The sequence below is a fragment of the Hypomesus nipponensis genome, chromosome 12, assembly GCF_054491055.1.
Source record: "Hypomesus nipponensis isolate SF chromosome 12, ASM5449105v1, whole genome shotgun sequence".
In the NCBI taxonomy this organism is placed as follows: domain Eukaryota; kingdom Metazoa; phylum Chordata; class Actinopteri; order Osmeriformes; family Osmeridae; genus Hypomesus; species Hypomesus nipponensis.
The window spans coordinates 5924006-5943270 of NC_140372.1; the positions used below are offsets into that span (position 1 = coordinate 5924006).

The following is a 19265-nucleotide window of genomic DNA, read 5'->3' on the forward strand; positions in this document are numbered from 1 at the left end:
CACTCACTGACTGGTCTTGACCACCGTTCTAGGTGGCTGTGACTTGTCAAGACTACGATCAGCCTCCTCTGCATCCTGAAGCTGTTGGGGTCACTATCTCATGATCTATCTCATCTCCTGTGTTTTAGGGCCTCAGGTTAGGAATGCTTTGACAGCCTCCCACCTGACCCAGACCCAGCTAGCTACCATCTGGTGGGTAGCATGTGTGTGTGTGTGTGTGTGTGTGTGTGGGGGGGGGGGGGGGGCTGATGTTGGCTTGAGTGCGTGTGGGTATGTTCTCAAATAACAACTTCATCATAAACTAGGACAAAACCAGATTTGCCGTGTATTATAATTCTGATAGTGTGTCTGTGTGTGTACATGCTTGTGTGTAGGACCCTGGCTGATGTGGATAAGGACGGCCAGTTGAGAGCTGAGGAGTTTATTCTGGCCATGCACCTGGTAGACATGGCCAAGACTGGACATCCTCTGCCTCTCACCCTGCCTGCTGATCTGATACCCCCCTCTCTCAGGTAACACACACAAACTCACTATCTCTGCCTCTCTCTCTCTCACACACACACACACACACACATACACACACATACACATACTCACATACACATACTCTCTTACAAGCATACACCCACACACTCTCACACACACACAAAGCTCAAGAATCCATCAGTGGAACCTGTTTATTGTAAGATGGATGGATGCTTATACTACTGTCTCCTTCTGTGTTTTCTCCCAGAGGAGGCAGGTCCACTGAGCTAGTGAATGGAACTGTGCCCTACATCTCCACTGGACATATAGATGGAACTGAGCCTTCGGAGAGCACTCAGAGGCCCAAGAGCAATGGTACACACACACCAACAAGCACAAGCTCATAATATGATTACATCTTAATGCAGAAAGGGCACATACGAGTCATGAACAACTGTCACATCTATATTTCCATCAACCTCTTTCTAACCCTCCCTCCCGCCCTCTTAACACCATCCAAAGTGTCGTTTGAGGACAAGCTGAAGGAGAACTTTGTACGGGGCAGCGCAGAGCTGGAGAAACGCAGACTGACTTTAGAGGGACAGCAGAGGAAAGAGAGAGAGAGGAGAGAGAAGGAGAGGAAGGAGGCGCAGGAGAGGAAGGAGAGAGAGGCGCGGGAGCAGGAGAATAGAAGGCGCCTGGAGGAGGAGAGGAGGATGGAGAGACAGAGGGAGATGGAGAGACAGAGGGAGGAGGAGAGACTTAGAGAGCTGGAAAAGAATGAGGTGGGTAGAGAGTTATTCCCGTTTTCTTTTGTGTGTTTTATGGCGCATGCAAGCATGCGTGTATATGTGGATTTACATATTGTATATTTAACCCCAGGCCTTCTTTATATATCACAACTATTCCTTATCTCCTTCCGTCATTTCTCTTTCTGTCTCTCTCTTTATTTCTTTCCATCTCTCTCTTTCACATTCAATCTGTCTCTTCCTCTCTCTATTTCATTACATCTCACTTTCACATTCTCTCCTCCCCTTTCCCCCCTTCTTTTCTCTGTCTGTGAGTAGGAGCTGGAACGCCAGCAGCGAGTGGAGTGGGAGCGAGGGAAGAAGGAAGAGTTGGGAAAGAAGAAGCAAAGAGAGCTGGAGGAGATTCTGAAGCTCCGGGCCAAGAAGAAGAGCCTGGAGATGGAGCTGGAGGCTGTGGTTAGACATACTGGACACACACACAAACACACACACACTCACGCAACAAAAATCACACGCAATATACATACAAGTATCAAACTACATCCGATTGGTCAGTGCTGTTGTCCATTATTTCCGTCTCCCAGGGCAGCAAGCACAAGCAGATCTCCGACTGTCTCCGTGACGCCCAGAGCAAGAGGCGTATTCAGAAGGCAGAGCTGGACCTCGTCAATCAGAAGAGAGATGGGAGGATCTCGGAGATCAACACCCTCCAACTGCAGTTTGAGGTATGTCAGGACCCTCCGTTTACACCACCCACGGTCTCCCTGCCCCAAAATACTCACCCTGTGTGTGTGTGTGTGTGTGTGTGTGTCTGTTTGTGTCTGTGTGTGTGTGTGTTTGTCCGCAGGACTGCCAGAGGAAGCTCTCCCAGCTAGTGCCAGAGCAGCAGAAGCTTAATGAGACACTACGCAACATAAACCTCAACAACATTCCCTGTAAGCAACAGTACCCCCCCCACACAAACACACCCACACACACACACACAAATCGGTACATGCCCTTGTACACACACAACACTATTCAAATACTATACAGTATACAACATGATTTGTCCAGCTAACCTTTGCACTTTTGCCTTGCAGCGGAGACACTGAGTTCTGTGAGCGGGGGCATGGCGGAGAAGGGCGTGGCCTGCAGGAGGCTGAAGGACCAGCTGGATACCTTGGAGAGAGAGACCACCAGCAAACTAGCCCTGATGGACCAGTACAACAAGGAGATCACGGTCCGAGACCACCACACATCACCTGTACATGGACCAGACTGAGCAGCCTAGACCTCTATACACCAGACAGACCAGACCAACCTAGAAGACTATGACCCTGAAGTTAGTTCTGACATAGATCAGATCAGTCTAGACCACTATAGACATATATATACACGCACACAAACGACACGACATAGACCATTATAGACATAGTTCTGACACAGACCAGACCAGTCTTGACCCCCATAGCCCTGACATGGACGAGTCTTGGTTGGATCTTACTCGGAATAGAATAGAGGTGTCCTCTGTAACATGAGAAATTATCTCACTGCAAACGTTTACGTAACCCTTAACATGCACACACACACACACACAAATGTCCCTGTGGCACTAACTCCATTCATCGACACAAAGCTAGTTAATAACTTGATACCTGGTGCATCATCCTCTCTCGACTCTTGCATTAGAACAGGATGTAATACTAATGCTTTTCTCTGGTAAAACCTGCTCTCTCCTGTTTTCCAACATTCTTTCTGTGGTGTCGTCTAACCCTACACTCTCTTTTCCTTTTGTCTCTGACCCTCACCATCTCTCCTGCAATGGACCTGTTCCCCCTCTCCATATTTGCCCCTGTATACCTCTGCTCTGCCTTGTTCTTGTCATCTCTTGCCCCGCACTCCTCTCTCTGTCTCCCTATCTCTGTCTCCTTGTATCTCTGTCTCTCTCAGTCTTTGTTTGGGGCCCTCTCTTTACTTTGTGTCCTTTACTCTCTCTCTCTCTCTTTTCTCTCTTTTCTCTCTCTCTCTCTCTCTCTCTCTCTCTCTCTCTCTCTCTCTCTCTCTCTCTCTCTCTCTCTCTCTCTGTCTCTCTCTCTCTTTCTCTCTCTCTCTCTCTCTCTCTCTCTCTCTCTCTCTCTCTCTCTCTCTCTCTCTCTCTCTCTCTCTATCAATTCTCTGTCTCACTCCTCGCCTCTCCTCTTTTCCCTGCGTCCTCTCCTTCCTTGCGCCCCCCCTCTCCCTCTCACCCTCCCTCCCCCCCTCGTGCTCCTCTTCCTATCGTAGTTTGGGGACATGGATGACTGTGTTCTACAGGGTCTGCTCTCTCTGCTGGGCTGTCTCAGCCAACTGTTCCTCCTCATCAAGGTTGTTCTTCTCACTATCTTCTTTCATCCCTCCATCCTCCTCCGCTCCTCCCCTGTTCTTCCATCTCCCAGGGTTTCCCCTTGTCAAGCTCTCATTACTTGAATCCCACCACCTTTCTTTTCTTCCTGTGGAGATTTGATATGCTTGCTTTTTCTTGTCAATCTTTTTCTTATTTTTTGGGGGGGGAGCCTATGGTATTATATGACATCAGCCTTTGTTGTGTAGCTCTCTTCACCCTTGTTTTTTTCTTCATTCTTTTGCTTTCCCTCCATGACATCAACACCATTTCCTCATGATACAACACATAAAAAATGTATATTAAATGCTACCTGTTTAACAATAAATGTAAACACATGTTCCAAAGCTATTTTTACAATGTATGTGGCTGTACTGGTGATGTTTGTGTTTTGAACAGTTATGAACAGTCAAATGGAATGTATGTGGCTGCATGTACTGAAACAAAGTTGTGGTTGTACAGTCAGTCCTGAAAGTTGACTGTGTGTGTTTTTGGTTGTGTTAGGAGCTGAGGGAGAAGCAGGGGAGGCAGCAGGCTGTGCTGGAAGATCTCTACAGAGTCAAGGAGCTCAAACTGAGAGAGCTGGGGAAGCGTCGGGTCGAAGAGAAGGAGAGGAAGAGGAGGGAAGAGGAGGAGGCTGCCAGGTCGCTATCTCACACTCCTACATATGTATACTTGTAGTACCATTTTGCACACTTCATACATACATACATACATGTATATTATGAGTAAAATCACGGATTATATTATTGTGTTGTTTAGTATTAGGTTATATCACACCTTTAGAAGCTCAGGTCGTATGATGTCTAGACAGGTGTCTTGTGAGCATGTGTTTTACGGTGCTTGACCTTGTCAGACTGGCCAAGCTGGAGCAGGAACAAAGGGAGCAGGATCGGAAGGAGGAAGAGAGGAAGGAGCAGGAGAGGAGAGAGCAGGAGAAGAGAGAGCAGGAGAAGAGAGAGCAGGAGAAGAGAGAGCAGGAGCGGAGAGAACAGGAGCGGAGACAGAGGGAGGAGGAGGAGGAGGCCCGTCAGAGGAGACTGGAGGAGGAGCAGAGGGCCAAGCAGAGGGAGGAGGAGGAGAAAGAGGCGCAGGCCCGTCTGCGGGCCACCCAGGAGCAAGCCCAGGAGGAGGAGAGAAGGAGGAGGAAAGACGACGAGGAAGAGAGGAGGAGGACCGTGCAACTGGAGACAGGAGGAGCCCACCCCTTGATGAGTGCCCAGAGGTCGTTGACCCTGGTGACCTACCGTGCTCTGTACCCCTTCCCGGCCCGCAATTCTGACGAGCTCAGTCTGGAGGCACACTGTCTGATAGAGGTGCGACACACCCAAACACACACCAAGATATCCTCAAACTGACGGAGATAATAGGGCCGAATGTTTCCATAGTGATCAGACACACGCACGTCATGACAGCTACGTCTCCCTTCATGCAGGTGGACCAGGAGACTACTGGAGAGCCAGGCTGGCTATGTGGAAGTTACCATGGGAACAGGGGCTGGTTCCCTGAGAGCTATGCCGAGAAATGCCCTGCCCCCGAAACAGCCCCTGCCCCTGGATTGGCCCTCCTACCCCCCACCTGCCCCCCTCCACCACCCACATTGGGGTGAGAGATAAGAGAAACCAAGGACACATTCTAACCGTCTACCTTCACCTTCTTTCTTTATTTGGTTTTCCTTATTTGCACTGATAATAAAAGTGATGCACCTTTTTCCACTCTCTTTCTTTTTCTCTCTCTCCATCTTTGTCTTTCTCTGTCGGTCTGTCTGTCTCTCTCTTTTCTCACTCTACTTCTCTCTTTCTCTCTCTTTGTTTTTCTCTCTCTCTATCGCTCTCGCTGTCTCTCTATCTCTCTTGCACACACCCAGAATACCAGCCCAGGAGGCAACAGTTGCAGGGCCAAACTCCTCCCCAAGCCCAGGAACCTCCCCCTCAGACTCCTCACAGGTAAAAACACTGGATGTGGGCGATGTTTAACTTCACAGATGAAATATACCTTGGTGGTTCTTGTTCCATTTCAGAAGAATCTGGGCTGTGTTCCATTCCACCCAGATTGTTGTTTCCAACCCTCCAGACATAAAACTGATACCGTAGGACTGAATAGGCGGTATGGCAGATGAAGCAGGCCAATAAACAGCACAATGGCCAAGTTATTTCCTACATACTGACCTAGTGTCATATTTCAAAAAGCAAAGTGAATTGGGGGCAGGGGATATGGCACATGCCAAGGAAATAAAATGAAGCCCGTTGTTGGAGTAGCAGGACATCAGTGTGATTTTAAGGGGCACAGTTCATTTCCAGCTGTAGTTGTTCATTCTTGAGGCCAGCTTGGTTTCCTGGTGGGAGGAACTATGGAGAGAGCATTTGGGCTGGAGACAGGCTCTGGCAGAGATACTGTCTGTGCCTTGGGACAAGGTCTGGCTGGCTAACACCGACTCACACACACACACATACACACAAACATCATATCTGCACTAGTTGATATTTTTAGCTGTAGTCAGATATGTATTCTCTAGGTCACACACACATCTACTACCTCATAGGGTCTAGCATTCAGTGGTGTCTTATAGTTCAGCTCCTCCTCTCCCTCCCTCCCTCCCCCTCCTCCTCCTTCTCCTCCTGCTCCTCCACCTCCTGCTCCTCCTCCTCTTCCTCCTCCACCTCCTGCTCCTCCTCCTCTTCCTCCTCCCCCTCCTCCTCTTTCCTCCTCCTGCTCCTCCACCTCCTGCTCCTCCTCCTCTTCCTCCTCCTCTTCCTCCTCTTCCTCCTCCACCTCCTCCACCTCCTCCTCTTCCTCCTCTTCCTCCTCCACCTCCTCCTCTTCCTCCTCCACCTCCTCCTCTTCCTCCTCCTGTCCCAGTCCCCTGCTCCCCTCCTAGCCAGGGCTCTCTCCTCCTGGTCGGCCTCCTCAGACACCCAGCTCAACCTCACCTCCAGTGACGTCATCACCACGCTGTTGAGCTTCTCCCAGGATGACGTCATCAGCGTGCTGCAGAAGAGGGAGGACTGGTGGCTGGGGCAGCTCAACGGGACCCAGGGCTGGTTTCCCAAACACTATGTCACTGTGGAGACGGGCAACAGCAGCACAGAGTAATGATACACACACTGCCATTGGCTCATTATGGGTGCTGACGCACGCACACACTCACACAACCTCATTTGAACTGCATGTACAGACAGTGTATGGTGGATGTGTGTGTGTGTGGTCTATGAGCAGGGTGTGTAAAGAGGTCCTCTTGTACCTGTGTGTTTGTCAGACACATATACTCCAGCGTGGATGAGTTGGACTCCTCAGACAGCCAGCTGGAGGGTAGGTGTGCCTCCATCTATGCCTCTGTGTAGTCTCGACCAATTGGAATGGCCCATCCGTCATCTGTCAATGAATTGACCGGACTCTCCTCCAACCAGAGTACGTGGCACTGTATACCTATGAGAGCCCCGAGGCGGGAGACTTGACGTTTGTCGAGGGGGACGTCGTCATGGTTACGGAGCGTGAGGGCGAGTGGTGGCGTGGGTGTATAGGAGATAAAACGGGGGTGTTTCCCTCCAACTATGTCAAGCCTATGGAACCAGAGGTCAGTCAAAACTACAGTGGTCGTCTAGGTTTGAATCCTAACCCATCAGTCTTCTCAACATGTAATAAATTAAACCTTGATGTGACGTGAAGGGCTGCATGGAGCACATTGATCCTACTGTAACTTCAGGAGCATGGGATCCTAAGACTGGCCTTCGTCCTAGATTCTGACCTTGAATGTGTGTCTCTCGACAGTCAGTAGGTGAAGGATTAAGGTTTTGTAATCAGTTCCATTATTTTTCAGGTAACAAGACCTGGGGGCCCAACCAAGAAGCCTGGTGAGGATTGAGTTTGTGACCACAAACAGACACACACATAAATCCAAATAAAAAGCCATCCCCTTATGGAGTTAGTGTTCCCACCCAGATGGCGTTGACCTAATCTCTAAGTCTATGGGGGATTTTGATTGGTCAACAGAGATTGCCCAAACCATCACAACTGCTGTTGCCCTGACAACTGAGCAGCTGAGTCTGTCACCAGGACAACTAATCGTAGTCCTGGCCAAGAACTCCTCCGGCTGGTGGCTGGGGGAACTGCAGGTAGGAGGAACAGGCTGGACTGCAAACTGTGCATCTGCACCACACCCACTGTGTTTATCACATCAGATACCAGACATCCAAGCAATCCTCACAGTATTTTAGTTGTGCTTGTTTGAACAGTGTACTGGCCCCATAGGCCACTTGGGTTTGATGTAAACAGAGTATAGGAGACAGGGAGCTACGCTACCTCAGACAAGTGAGATGCGACCAGAGACAAGTGACTGTCTGGTCAGTGTGGTGAGAGTGAGACGGTAGACTAGACGGTAGACTAGACGGTAGACTAGACGGTAGACTAGACGCATGATATCTGCATGATATTTGGAAGGAGTTGTCATGTGCTGTACATGAAATAGGAGATCATGTGTGTTTGCCTCTCTCTTTTCGTCTCCATGTCCGCTAGGCCAGAGGTAAGAAGCGTCAAAGGGGCTGGTTCCATTCCTCCCATGTCAAGCTCCTAGGTCCTACCAGCGGCAAGTCAACACCTGCACCTGTACCAGGTCAGCACCACTAGGACAGGACTAGAACAGGGCTGTTCACTACACATGAATACCTTTCAGGGGATGACTAAGTGTAAAAGAAACTAGAATCCCTGAGAATCCCTCCCCCTCTCCACCCCCCCCCCCTCTCCACAACACCCTCCCCTCCAGTGTGCCAGGTTATCGCCATGTACGACTACACCGCAGCCAACCAGGACGAGATGAGCTTCTCCAAGGGTCAGCTAATCAGCGTGCTGGACAAAAACAACCCGGACTGGTGGAGGGGAGAGGTCAACGGGGTCACGGGCCTGCTGCCCACCAATTACATCAAGATGACCACAGAGTGCGACCCCAGCCAACAATGTGAGTCCCACCCCCAGTCCCTGTCAGCAACCTAACAATGGAGACTTAACGCAGCAGCTTAGTACTGGGATACCTAGACCACATCTGTGCCTAGCCCTGACTACGGCCATGATGTGCACTGACCAGGTGATCGAGACACATATGAGAGAGCCGCACAGGTGTCACTGCGCTCTTATGATCGATAGGGAGTGCTGTCTGTTCTACGTGGTGTATATCTATCTGCTCACTGCTTGACCTGGCCCGATACTCACTGGCTGCAGGTGCAGCTGAGTCCGAGATCATGCGAGAGTGTGGAGATATCCAGAGTAAGTACAGACAGAGAGACGAGGGTCTGGGTCTGGTGATGGATCTGGATCTGTGTTTCACTGCACTTCCTGTTGTGGGTGTGAGCACTAACACATACTGACAGTGGTACGTGGTAAACACAATCTGGGCTTGAAAACAGCTGGAGGGTTATATCATTTCTAATAGAATATCTTGTCTTTAAATTGTCCTTGCACTCTATACTGAGTCATGGGGGGTTCCTTATAAAGAAAGCTGGAGAGAGAGAGTGTGTATGTGTGTGTGTGTTTGGTGTGTACGTGTGTTTGTGTGTGTGTGTGTGATCAGTATTCATGTATGTGGTCCCTCAACAGCAGTTGGTCGTTGTTAACAATGCAGAACATACTGAATGCCTAATTAGACCAAACTCCATGAACTCCCACACACACATACAGTATACATAGAAAAACTATCACTTGACAAACATGTTTTATAAGTCACGTATTACATTTAAACATAAGTACGCACATTTTTACATTTTCATCACCCACTGTGAAATTGTTTGTTAAAAAGGTTATAAAAATGTGGTGATTTTTAATAGGACTGAAAATGCAGATTGCATTCAACGGCAATTTAACCTACACAAATTATCTCATAGGTTAAATTGATAGATTATAATATTAATGACTGCTGTCTCTCTCTCCCTCCATCTGTCCTCATCACACTCACTACCCCCTTCCTCTCCTCCGCTGCATATCTCTTTCTGTAGGACAGTAGCACTGGCTCTCTCTTCTCCCTCCTCCCCCTCTTCCTCCTCTCCCTCTCTGAGCCAATCAGAGCTCAGAATGCCCTGTTCCGCCAGGATGTTCCGACCCAAACTGCCAGCAAGACCTCTTCTGCTTTCTGCTTTGTCAATTGTTTAGGACTTGCTCTTCTGTCCTCCTCTCTCTAGCTTCCTTACTTTTCTTTTCTAATTCCTAACTCTTGTTATTTCTCTGTTGTCTGTGTCCTGTCTTCTTCCTCTCCTTTTCTTTCTATTCCCCTAGTCTCCACTAACTAACCAAGTGAGAGAGGCAGCTGGATTTAATATGGCCTCTTTAAGTTGAGATGATGTCAGAATCATAGAATGTGTAGTTTTGCTTTAGACGTAAATATATAAAGAAATATATACATCTTATAACACTTTGAATACAGTATTCTAATATTGCATTGTAAACAGTCATTTTGGCTAACTAAAAGCCTTTACATTTTCTAACACTGAGGCTGTGTATCTGCATTAGAGATCACTCACAGGGTCATTTACACTGACACAAATTCTGTTAAATACTGTATATACAAATACATATATACCTTGGCTGCAGTATCTGGACCAATAAAGATCTTAGGTTAGAGAATCATTGCCTAGACCTAGATCAACTAGCTTATGTTAAGTGCTGCATATACGAAGAATGTTCTCAGTTTGTCAATATTGTACATCACCAGCGACACAAAAGGGCCGAATCTCAAATATCTTTCCTTGATTTCTTACATTCTCTCTCCTCGTCTCCATGTTGAACATCAGGAGACAGAATCTGGTTTTCCAACCCCACCTAGGAGTGACTGAGGCAGGAACCATGGATAGATAGTTGAGTTTCATCCAACTAGTCAGTGTACCAGTGCATATTGCAGCCGCTCACTCACTTCTATGCAATCACCTGTGGTCAACACCCCCCATTGGAGGTGCTTGTGTTCGTTTAGTCTAGCGTTAGCATTGCCTGCTATATCTTGAATAGGTATGGTTTCCAGTATGACCTGCATAAAATACCTTTTTCAAATGCTGTCTAACACTGGGGTTGCTTTTGATTGTGTTAACCCACTACAGTGAAATCAAAGTTTCCTCAAAATCTATCTCACCTCGAATACAACTGTCTGATGTAATTGCTCACCAGGCCTGTAATCCAACCTGCCTCATATTGGTCTGATCATGTCCATACACAACATGGAGCTAGTAATAAAGAGATGGTTTTAACACAGCAACTGTGGGTCGTTTGTTGACGTCACACTCAATACAAACACACACACACACACATGTTACAAATGTGTGCACATACTGTATATGCTTAATACATCCATTCTAAAGCATCCATTTGAACATGCGCTCGCACACGGCGTTCAGAAACACACGTGTGTGCTGTGTTTGGTCTCAAAGTGTGTGTGTTGCTGGGGGCTCTAGGGTGTGCTGACCTGATGACCCTGGACACCATGACCCCCCAGGAGAGGAAGAGGCAGGGCTACATCCATGAGCTCATTCAGACTGAGGAGACCTACCTGGAGGACCTGGAGCTGGTGCTGGAGGTAGCACACACACACACACACTTGTATTGCACACATCAGGTTAGAAACACTGAAATGGGTGTTTGTGTGTGTGTGTGTGTGTGTGTGTGTGTGTGTGTGTGTGTGTGTGTGTGTGTGTGTGTGTGTGTGTGTGTGTGTGTGTGTGTGTGTGTGTGTGTGTGTGTGTGTATAACAGGTCTTCCACAGACCCATGTCTGAGTCTGGCCGTCTCACAGAGGCTGAGATGGGGGTTATCTTCGTCAACTGGAGAGAGCTGATTATGTGTAACACCAAACTGCTCAAGTAAGACTGGCTGAGGCAGTCCTTATACATTACTGTACAGATCAGGACCCTTAGACAGCCATCTGCACCCTCCCTGTAGAAAGCCATTGAAGTGGAGACTTTGTGGAGATGTTTGGGAACTGAACAGTGTGTACTGACAGCAGTGGTGTGGTGTGGTGTGCAGGGCGCTGCGCGTGCGAAAGAAGATGGGAGGGGAGAACATGCCGGTGCAGGTGATAGGAGACCTGCTGGCCTCTGAGCTGGCCCACATGCAGCCCTACATCCGCTTCTGCTCCTGCCAGCTCAACGCTGCCGCCCTGCTGCAGGCCAAGACCAACAACCACCAAGACTTTAAGGACTTCCTCAAGGTGAGACAGATGCTACTTACATCCCTGTGGACTTGACTGAAGGGTGGGGAGAAGGGGCCAGTACGGTGTGGAAAGGATGGAAGGGGTCTCTGTGTTTTGGTCTCATCCTCACTTTATCTGGCCTTTTCTCTGCTCCTTCACAGAAAATCGCCACTAACTACCGCTGTAAAGGAATGCCCCTGTCTAGCTTCCTCCTCAAGCCCATGCAGAGAATCACCCGCTACCCCCTACTCATCAAGAATGTCAGTCTTTTTGACACAAACACACACACACACACACAAATGCACACTCACATAGGAGCATACATGTGCCATGGTCTGTGAGTCCTGTTAGACACTCATTTGTCTCTTTGTGTGTGTCTGTGTTCACATGTGTGTGTGTGTGTGTCAGATCCTGGAGCACACTGCAGAGGCCCATGTGGACCGGGGGCCCCTGAGGGAGGCTCTGGAGCGAGCGGAGGAGCTGTGTTCTCAGGTCAATGAGGGCGTCAGGGAGAAGGAGAACTCAGACAGGCTGGAGTGGATCCAGTCTCACATCCAGTCGGACGGCCTCATAGAGGTACAGCACATACCACACACACATACAGTGGACATATCTCAAATCGAATGTTGCTACAGATTAGGATTATTTTCTTTGTTCCACTTCCCATCCTTTAAAAAGAATCTCATTTCCTGGTCTCTCCTCGTCCCTCTCTCCAGCACCTGGTCTTCAACTCCCTGACCAACTGCCTGGGGCCTCGGAAGCTACTGCACAGCGGGCGTCTCCACAAGACTAAGAGCAGCCGGGAGCTGTGGGCCTTCCTCTTCAACGACTTCCTGCTCCTCACACACACCGCCAAGCAGTTCAGCTCCTCCTCCTCCGACAAGCTCTTCAGCCCCAAGTCCAGCATGCAGCTCAAGATGTACAAGACGGTGAGGACAGGGGAGAAGCTGCTCAGGATGGTGGTGGGGGGGGGGGGGTTAGTTTCTTGTTGAAGATAATCTGGTGTTGGTCTAGAGTTCTAGGTTATTCCTAACTGGGAACCTCTTTCATCTGTCTGGATCTCCAGCCGTTGTTTCTGAACGAGGTTCTGGTGAAGATGCCATCGGACCCGTCCAGCGATGAACCGTTGTTCCACATCTCACATATCGACCGCGTGTACACACTCAAGACCGAGACCATCAATGAGCGGTAGACACACGCAAAACCCAGTTAAACATGCTTATCGTAAAAAAGCTTTTAAAAATGCAGTCCCGCTGGTACAATGAACATGCATACAAACTGTAGTAAATTGGCACCAACGTACATATACAGGATGTATTGGGCTGTATCAAAACAGTACTCGTTGTTTAGGACAACGTGGGTCCAGAGGATCAAAGCTGCTTCAGAGCTTTTTATCGAGACTGAGAAGAAAAAGAGAGAAAAGGCATATCAGGGTGAGTTGCCTTGTTTCTGAGGTGTGTGAGAGAGAAAGAGAGAGGCCCAGAGACCGAGAGAAAGAGAGCATGTATTCTATACCCATTGCAAGTGTCCCTATCCTGCTGATTCCACCCCCTCCCCCCTCACCTCACCTCTCCCTCTCTCTCCAGCACGCTCTCTCAAGTCCAGTGGGATCGGCCGCTTGCTGGTGACCGTCATAGAGGCCCAGGAGCTCAAGGCCTGCAAGCCCAACGGTGAGAGCTTCTGTTCTGCACACCTACAGAGAATCTATCCTCAATATAGCCCAGATGACCTACGTGGTCTCTGAGGGATGCTACAGTAGCGGTCCTTTCTGCTTCCTGATATATGATCCCCCTCCCCCAGGTAAGAGTAACCCGTACTGTGAGCTGACCATGGGGGCCCAGTGCTACACGTCCCGGCCGCTCAGCGACACCCTCAACCCCAAGTGGAACTTCAACTGTCAGTTCTTCATCAAGGACCTGTACCAGGACGTCTTGTGCATCACTGTGTTTGAAAGAGACCAGTTTTCCCCTGATGGTCAGTGGAAATCATCTCACACACACACTGGATTAAAGATGACAACGAACACTCACACGAGCACGTTCACACACACACACAGTTCATATATGTCTTTTTTTACAGCTGATATATAGTACACTTATAGTAGAACCAGCTGGGTCAGTGTGTATCTCTCCACAGACTTCCTGGGGCGGACAGAGGTTCCCGTGGCGACCATAAAGAAGGATATGGAAAGTAAAGGTGCAGCAAACCGTCGTCTCCTGCTGCATGAAGTTCCCACAGGAGAGGTGTGGGTCAAACTAGACCTCCAACTCTACGAACAGACCAAATAGAGGACACACATCTGTACTCTGCAAACACAACAAACAGTGATGCGACCCTAGTAACGACATGAAAAGCTCGGGTCTTTTTTTAATCTTCGACCTAGCAGTTACTATGATGCTGTACATTATGCTTCAGTGAGAGAAACAGACTTGCCAAATGTACATGCAGGCCAAGGACAATGTGCTTTTTAGTGAAATTAATTTTTTAGTAATTTATCTGTGACTCATTATGTTCTGTTTTGGGGAATATTGTAAAATATTTTGATTCATCTGTAATTGGTCCTGTCAGATATGTCTTTCAGAGTTGATTTCTAGTTAATAGTTAGTAGTCTGGGGAAAACTTCTTAAGTCTTTCAATTTATATACCACATTTTACTTACACGTTTTGTACAGAAGGCTATTGATACATATATTGGAAGATGCAAATATCAATTGTAAATTACATTGCCAATTATTTTTACGGTTCATTGAAAATAGAGAACTATTGTTTCTTTAGTTCTTCTCAAACCTTATATCTGTAATTGTGTCATTTTTTCTCTAATGCACAAATGAAGGCTGATAATATAAGGTATTATAATATATCCAAAGAATATTCACTACAAAATAAACGTTTGTTTGTTTGTTTTAACCTGTCGCACAACACTGAAGGAATTTATTATGTCACATTGTAACTGCGAAGGTGGAGAGACCTAGCTATGCTCCTTAGAACCCTGGGAATCAACGGCTTGAATAAACTTTTTTTTTTAAGATCCATTAACCATCTGTAGTCTCTACCAAGAGATGCTGCCTTGAGGCTACAATTACTGCACATCAAACATGAATTTGCTCCCATCTTTCACCAGTGACATACCAGAATGTGTTGTTCTCAAGATCTTTTTAATTGGGAAGGTGACAGACAATTCTATAGCTGGCTTCCCTCTTGTGAGCATCAGGGCCCAGTATGACTACATAACACACGTCCTTCTCTACTCTCTTCCTTCATGTATTTCCCAAAGAACAATCGTCTCTCTTTCTGCTTCCATCCTTCCTCAACCTCATTTCCATAACATTCAAAAGAGACTCCTTCCATTTTGTCAGCTTGTGAGTAGGAAAGGAGAGGAGCTGGGGTGCCTGTAGAAGCCTTTCAGCACGTAGCCTGATGGAGGTCATCCTCTGGACGACCAGCAGCCAGCCTGCAGACATCTTCTATCTGGAGTGGCTGTGGCTGTGAGCTGGTATGGAGTCACGCTAGTCCTGGAAGGGACGGACATACTCTGGTGAGGTTGACAATGGCAGACTAACACCTGTCTAGAGGGGTTCAGGGGATGCTGTATTGGACTGTATGGCTGGACTGTTATAAATGAAAAGGCATTTGAATAGTTTCAATAGCAACTGTTTTCTTGAAATCAGATGAAGTCTTCTGACATTGGACCATGTAGGAAAAGTCCCTGTATACATGGATGAGAACTACTGAGACTTAATGATTATATAACATTGTATACGGTACACAATATTAATTACTAACAGGACGTTAAATCCATCAAGTTGCTGGAACTACTAATAAGTACAACGTGTGTTTTGTACCTGCTGAGCTTCCATAGGTCAGGGTCCACCTCCACTAGAGGAGCTCTAGAGGTGGAGCCTTGGTGAGTGGGTGAGGCCAGCAGGGGCAGGTCAGCTGACCTGGGGCACATTTCCGAGGTCCAGCCACTGGGGACAGTTTGGTGAGGTAGACTTTGCTTCATGAGTTTTTCCACTTCTCTGCGTGTGTATAAATGACCTGAAAACAGACAAATTAATATGTTGAGATTGTGTTTAGTTCTAGGTACACAATGTATGGTTTTCACAATTTTACAGTGTATGGTTTTCACAATGTATGCTTCATGTTTTGGCTGCTCGCAATGTTCGGGGCCACCTCGTTGTTATGATCAGTGACCTATGCGCTTTTGTAAAGCTCTCTCTTGGAAGTTGCTTTGGATAAAAGTGTCTGCTAAATGCATAAATGTAATGTAAATGTAAATATATATCACCTGTTTGGCAGCGAAGGAGTGCCCTTTTTTCCTCTACTCTCTCACGGGATTGGAAGAACAGTGGGTCCTTCAAGGCAGGTGTAGTAACCTAAGGGAAGCTAACCTTAAACATGCTTGTTTCAACACTTGTGGTATCGAATGCATTAAATATTTGAGGTGAAAAAGCAACAAAAAGGAAATATTACCTTGAAGAACTGAGGTTTGTTAATGTTTTGCAGGAGAGGGTTGTATTCCAGGGGGTCATAATCCTCTAGGGACACAAAGCCCTGAGGAACAGTCACAGAGGGGACAAGAGGTTCTAATGTTGGTTCAGTAGAGTGTCACAGACTTCTACCTTGGTTCGTTGTGTCACATTGTGACACCTTGTTGTTGCTATTGTGTCTCATATCATATCGGTGATGTACTGTAGTGTGTCATTGCATCTTTTATATTGTGCAGTAGTGGATGTGATGTCGTGTCTCATATCATATCGGTGATGTAGTGTTCTATTGTATCTGTGACATTGTCCTACCTTGTTGTTGCAGTAGTTGATGTAGTGCATGAACATGCTGCGGATCCGGTCGGCCTCCTCAGACCAACAGTTGGTCACTCGGTCCTCCACGGTCCTCTGGATGGGTGTCCACACGCGCTCAGTCCAGTGCCTGTGCAGAAGCTCTTTCTTACGGAGCGCCAAAACCTCCTGGTGGCTGAGGAAACGCTCCAGGTCCTGTGACGACACCACACACACACAGAGAATGTGGTGTTGGCTCAGGACATCAAACACAGATGTTCTGAATAGTATGGGCAGCAAATGTTTGCTGTCTATGTTCCAACTGTGTCTATCATAGACTATGTTTAGGTGAGGAATATGATTTATGAAATATGAAAGATTTTCCCATATATGACATTCTTCAGTAGGTTTTGTATATGACAGTTGTACTTACCTTGATGAAGCCTTTCTCAGTATCCAGTAGGGGTTGAATGATTTTCCCTGTCTCTTGGTTTTCTGACTCTAATTTAGCCTGATTTGAGGATGGAATTTAGAAAGTATCAATCATGAAAACATGAGTGTTGGTTTGTGTGCAAAAACATTTCACTACATTTCAGTGTATTCTAATACAAATGTCATGATCACAAAGTCTCCAACTCTGTGTTTATGGTGCAGTACCTGCAAGCGCCTGAAGGAGGAGTGAGACAGCCAATCCACACAGGGCCCTCTTGGTGACCTGGGAACCCAGGTCTGATTCTTTCTCCCTCCTTCTCTTCCACCCCCTCCTCCTCTTTCTCTACCCAGACTTGCATTCCTCGTCATGACACTCCGACAGTACGGGCTCCTCCTACTCTCAGGCACGGAGGCGGGGACATCTGCCCAAGCCACTGCAGTCACCTAGAACAACACAAACCAAACAATCTGCTTGTGCATGTCGATAAATGATGTGTACAAAAGAATGAATTCATGAACTACATTGGTTTTCTTTCCTGTCCTTTGAGTGTAAGAGCGCTAACTCAAACTTTTTTTTACAGACCCCAAGACAGAGATACTGAGTGGTCTGAGTGGAGCAGAGTGTCTCACAGCGCAACACACATACAGGTAGTGTCACTACTTAGTAACTTGAGCACCAACACTGATACAACACAGCCACACCTTGTGTTTGAAAGCCTAAACCTGTCTGATGCGGTCTTGCAATCAATGAAAGGTGATTCTGTTCATTCCTCTATGGATTACCCATTTTCTCAACATTCAGGCATGCCAAGCAACTGTTTGGAACGCTTCACAGATCTGTCTGTCTGTCCGTCTGGTTTACATCTGTCATCTATTCTAATTGCCTTCTCTGCCCCCCTGGCAGCCCCGGAGACTTCAACACAGCCCACTCAGACATGACACCCTACAGGTGCAGAAGAATAGCAAGGTAGCCATGCATGCAGAGGAGTGTTGTACCTCTGCCAAATGATCCACTGTAGTAGTCTTACTGGCTCTTTATATAAAAGAGACTGGTGATCAATTATTTGTTGACTAAGGGTTAACTGTTTCACTCTCCCTGTGTAGGGAGGAGATTGTGTGTGCGTATGTGTGTGTGCATGTGTGTGTGTGTGTGCGTGCGTGTGTGTGTGTGTGTGTCAGATAGGAGAGCAAGTTTCCACTTAAATGTTTTTTTCTTTTAAGTTCTTAATAAATGGGGGATTTATTGATTTATTTTTACATTTAGTGGAGTAAATTAAGTTCTTACTTAAGTTCTTAAATTAATGTTCTTACCCTAGGCTTGAGATTTAAAGGCGTGGGAGTGTGGATGGTGATCACACCACCTGCTGCTCTGTTCTTGTTCTTCAAGGGCATACCTGAAATTAAACCAAAAATGGCGATAGTTGCGGAATCAGTACCCATGTTTAGGCCAAATGTTATTTTTAAAGAATTGATTGTTGTTGTATGGGTGGTTTGGGTTGGGCGGGTAATTGCTTGGAGTTGGTAATTAGGCTTTACAGTACCTCCACCTGTTCACTTGAGAAGATACTCTAGGCCTAATTGAGATCAGGATATTGCATTGCACAAGAGGACTGAGGAGAACTAGTTAAATATGAGTGCCAAGTAATGGAGTAATGGAAATATGTTAGAACATTGCGGAACTTTGCATAGTTCATAACCATCTAACTAGGAAAACAAACACTTGCGGATAGTCTAAGTCAGTGGGCTATTTCAAACTAAAATCATTTAAAAAAAAAAATGTAATGATGCCTTACCTCGTTCAAACCAAAGTCTAATTCTTTGACCGGATCCTTTGGGGAATGGACACTCGATAGGATTAATGCAGCAGCCCTGCCCGGGGAAAGAAGCACCTGCTCCGTGCCCGGTCTTCGTCTGCAGCTCCTGGTTGATTTCTAGTGTATCGTCCGTTGCCATGGTGATAGCTCCCAGGCGCGTGAGTTAGTAAAGTGTTTTGGAGCTCCATTGGTAATTTCGGATTTTTACGCACTTCTCAAATTGACAGTGTGAAGGGCTCTCTGAATGTATGCACCAGTAGCCTAATCCCACCAAAATTGACAGATGTAACGTCATCATGGAACATGGTGTTTTTCAAGCCTACCATAAATATAAATTAATTAAATCAAAAATTACAAACGATAGGCCGATAAATGGTTCAAAACTGTGTGTGTCTATCAAGCTATTTGTATCAAATTGTGTTAGAGCCTACGGGCGAAGTGTATTTTGGAATGTTGTTTAACAATCCCATTATTTAAAGTAAAGTTACACCACGTCGATGCGCGCTTT

At 47.0% G+C, this 19265-nt stretch overlaps 2 protein-coding genes and 1 long non-coding RNA gene across 3 annotated transcripts in view; 2 read left to right on the top strand and 1 right to left on the bottom strand.

Annotated features, from left to right (window-relative positions):
• Positions 1–14765, top strand: part of LOC146260791 (intersectin-2-like) — a 28337-nt gene extending 13572 nt beyond the window's left edge. Inside the window, exons 9-39 of the mRNA XM_084667481.1 lie at positions 129–192; positions 375–512; positions 734–840; positions 988–1250; positions 1533–1670; positions 1799–1939; positions 2062–2149; positions 2297–2436; positions 4081–4220; positions 4433–4892; positions 5012–5181; positions 5444–5522; positions 6436–6665; positions 6833–6885; positions 6984–7150; positions 7394–7427; positions 7567–7688; positions 8089–8185; positions 8336–8527; positions 8788–8832; positions 11001–11122; positions 11298–11404; positions 11568–11751; positions 11895–11993; positions 12142–12309; positions 12450–12662; positions 12800–12921; positions 13084–13166; positions 13320–13403; positions 13534–13707; positions 13870–14765. Coding sequence (XP_084523607.1) covers positions 129–192; positions 375–512; positions 734–840; positions 988–1250; positions 1533–1670; positions 1799–1939; positions 2062–2149; positions 2297–2436; positions 4081–4220; positions 4433–4892; positions 5012–5181; positions 5444–5522; positions 6436–6665; positions 6833–6885; positions 6984–7150; positions 7394–7427; positions 7567–7688; positions 8089–8185; positions 8336–8527; positions 8788–8832; positions 11001–11122; positions 11298–11404; positions 11568–11751; positions 11895–11993; positions 12142–12309; positions 12450–12662; positions 12800–12921; positions 13084–13166; positions 13320–13403; positions 13534–13707; positions 13870–14021 — 4376 coding nt within the window. The 3' untranslated portion in view covers positions 14022–14765. The remainder of the gene's footprint in view (positions 1–128; positions 193–374; positions 513–733; positions 841–987; positions 1251–1532; positions 1671–1798; positions 1940–2061; positions 2150–2296; positions 2437–4080; positions 4221–4432; positions 4893–5011; positions 5182–5443; positions 5523–6435; positions 6666–6832; positions 6886–6983; positions 7151–7393; positions 7428–7566; positions 7689–8088; positions 8186–8335; positions 8528–8787; positions 8833–11000; positions 11123–11297; positions 11405–11567; positions 11752–11894; positions 11994–12141; positions 12310–12449; positions 12663–12799; positions 12922–13083; positions 13167–13319; positions 13404–13533; positions 13708–13869) is intronic.
• LOC146260792 (uncharacterized) lies at positions 14758–19001 on the bottom strand. The gene is made up of 9 exons (XM_084667480.1): positions 18737–19001; positions 18255–18337; positions 17169–17387; positions 16945–17022; positions 16533–16727; positions 16207–16287; positions 16022–16109; positions 15576–15771; positions 14758–15245 (listed from the first exon to the last, which is right to left on the bottom strand). Exons 1-9 carry the CDS (start codon positions 18894–18896, stop codon positions 15158–15160), a joined length of 1188 nt encoding a protein of 395 aa, XP_084523606.1. The 5' UTR covers positions 18897–19001; the 3' UTR covers positions 14758–15157.
• Positions 16019–18194, top strand: LOC146260793 (uncharacterized). The gene is made up of 4 exons (XR_014724709.1): positions 16019–16859; positions 17166–17238; positions 17525–17591; positions 17848–18194. It is a non-coding gene; the product is annotated as an uncharacterized LOC146260793 (long non-coding RNA).
• Positions 19002–19265: the final 264 nt, after the last annotated feature.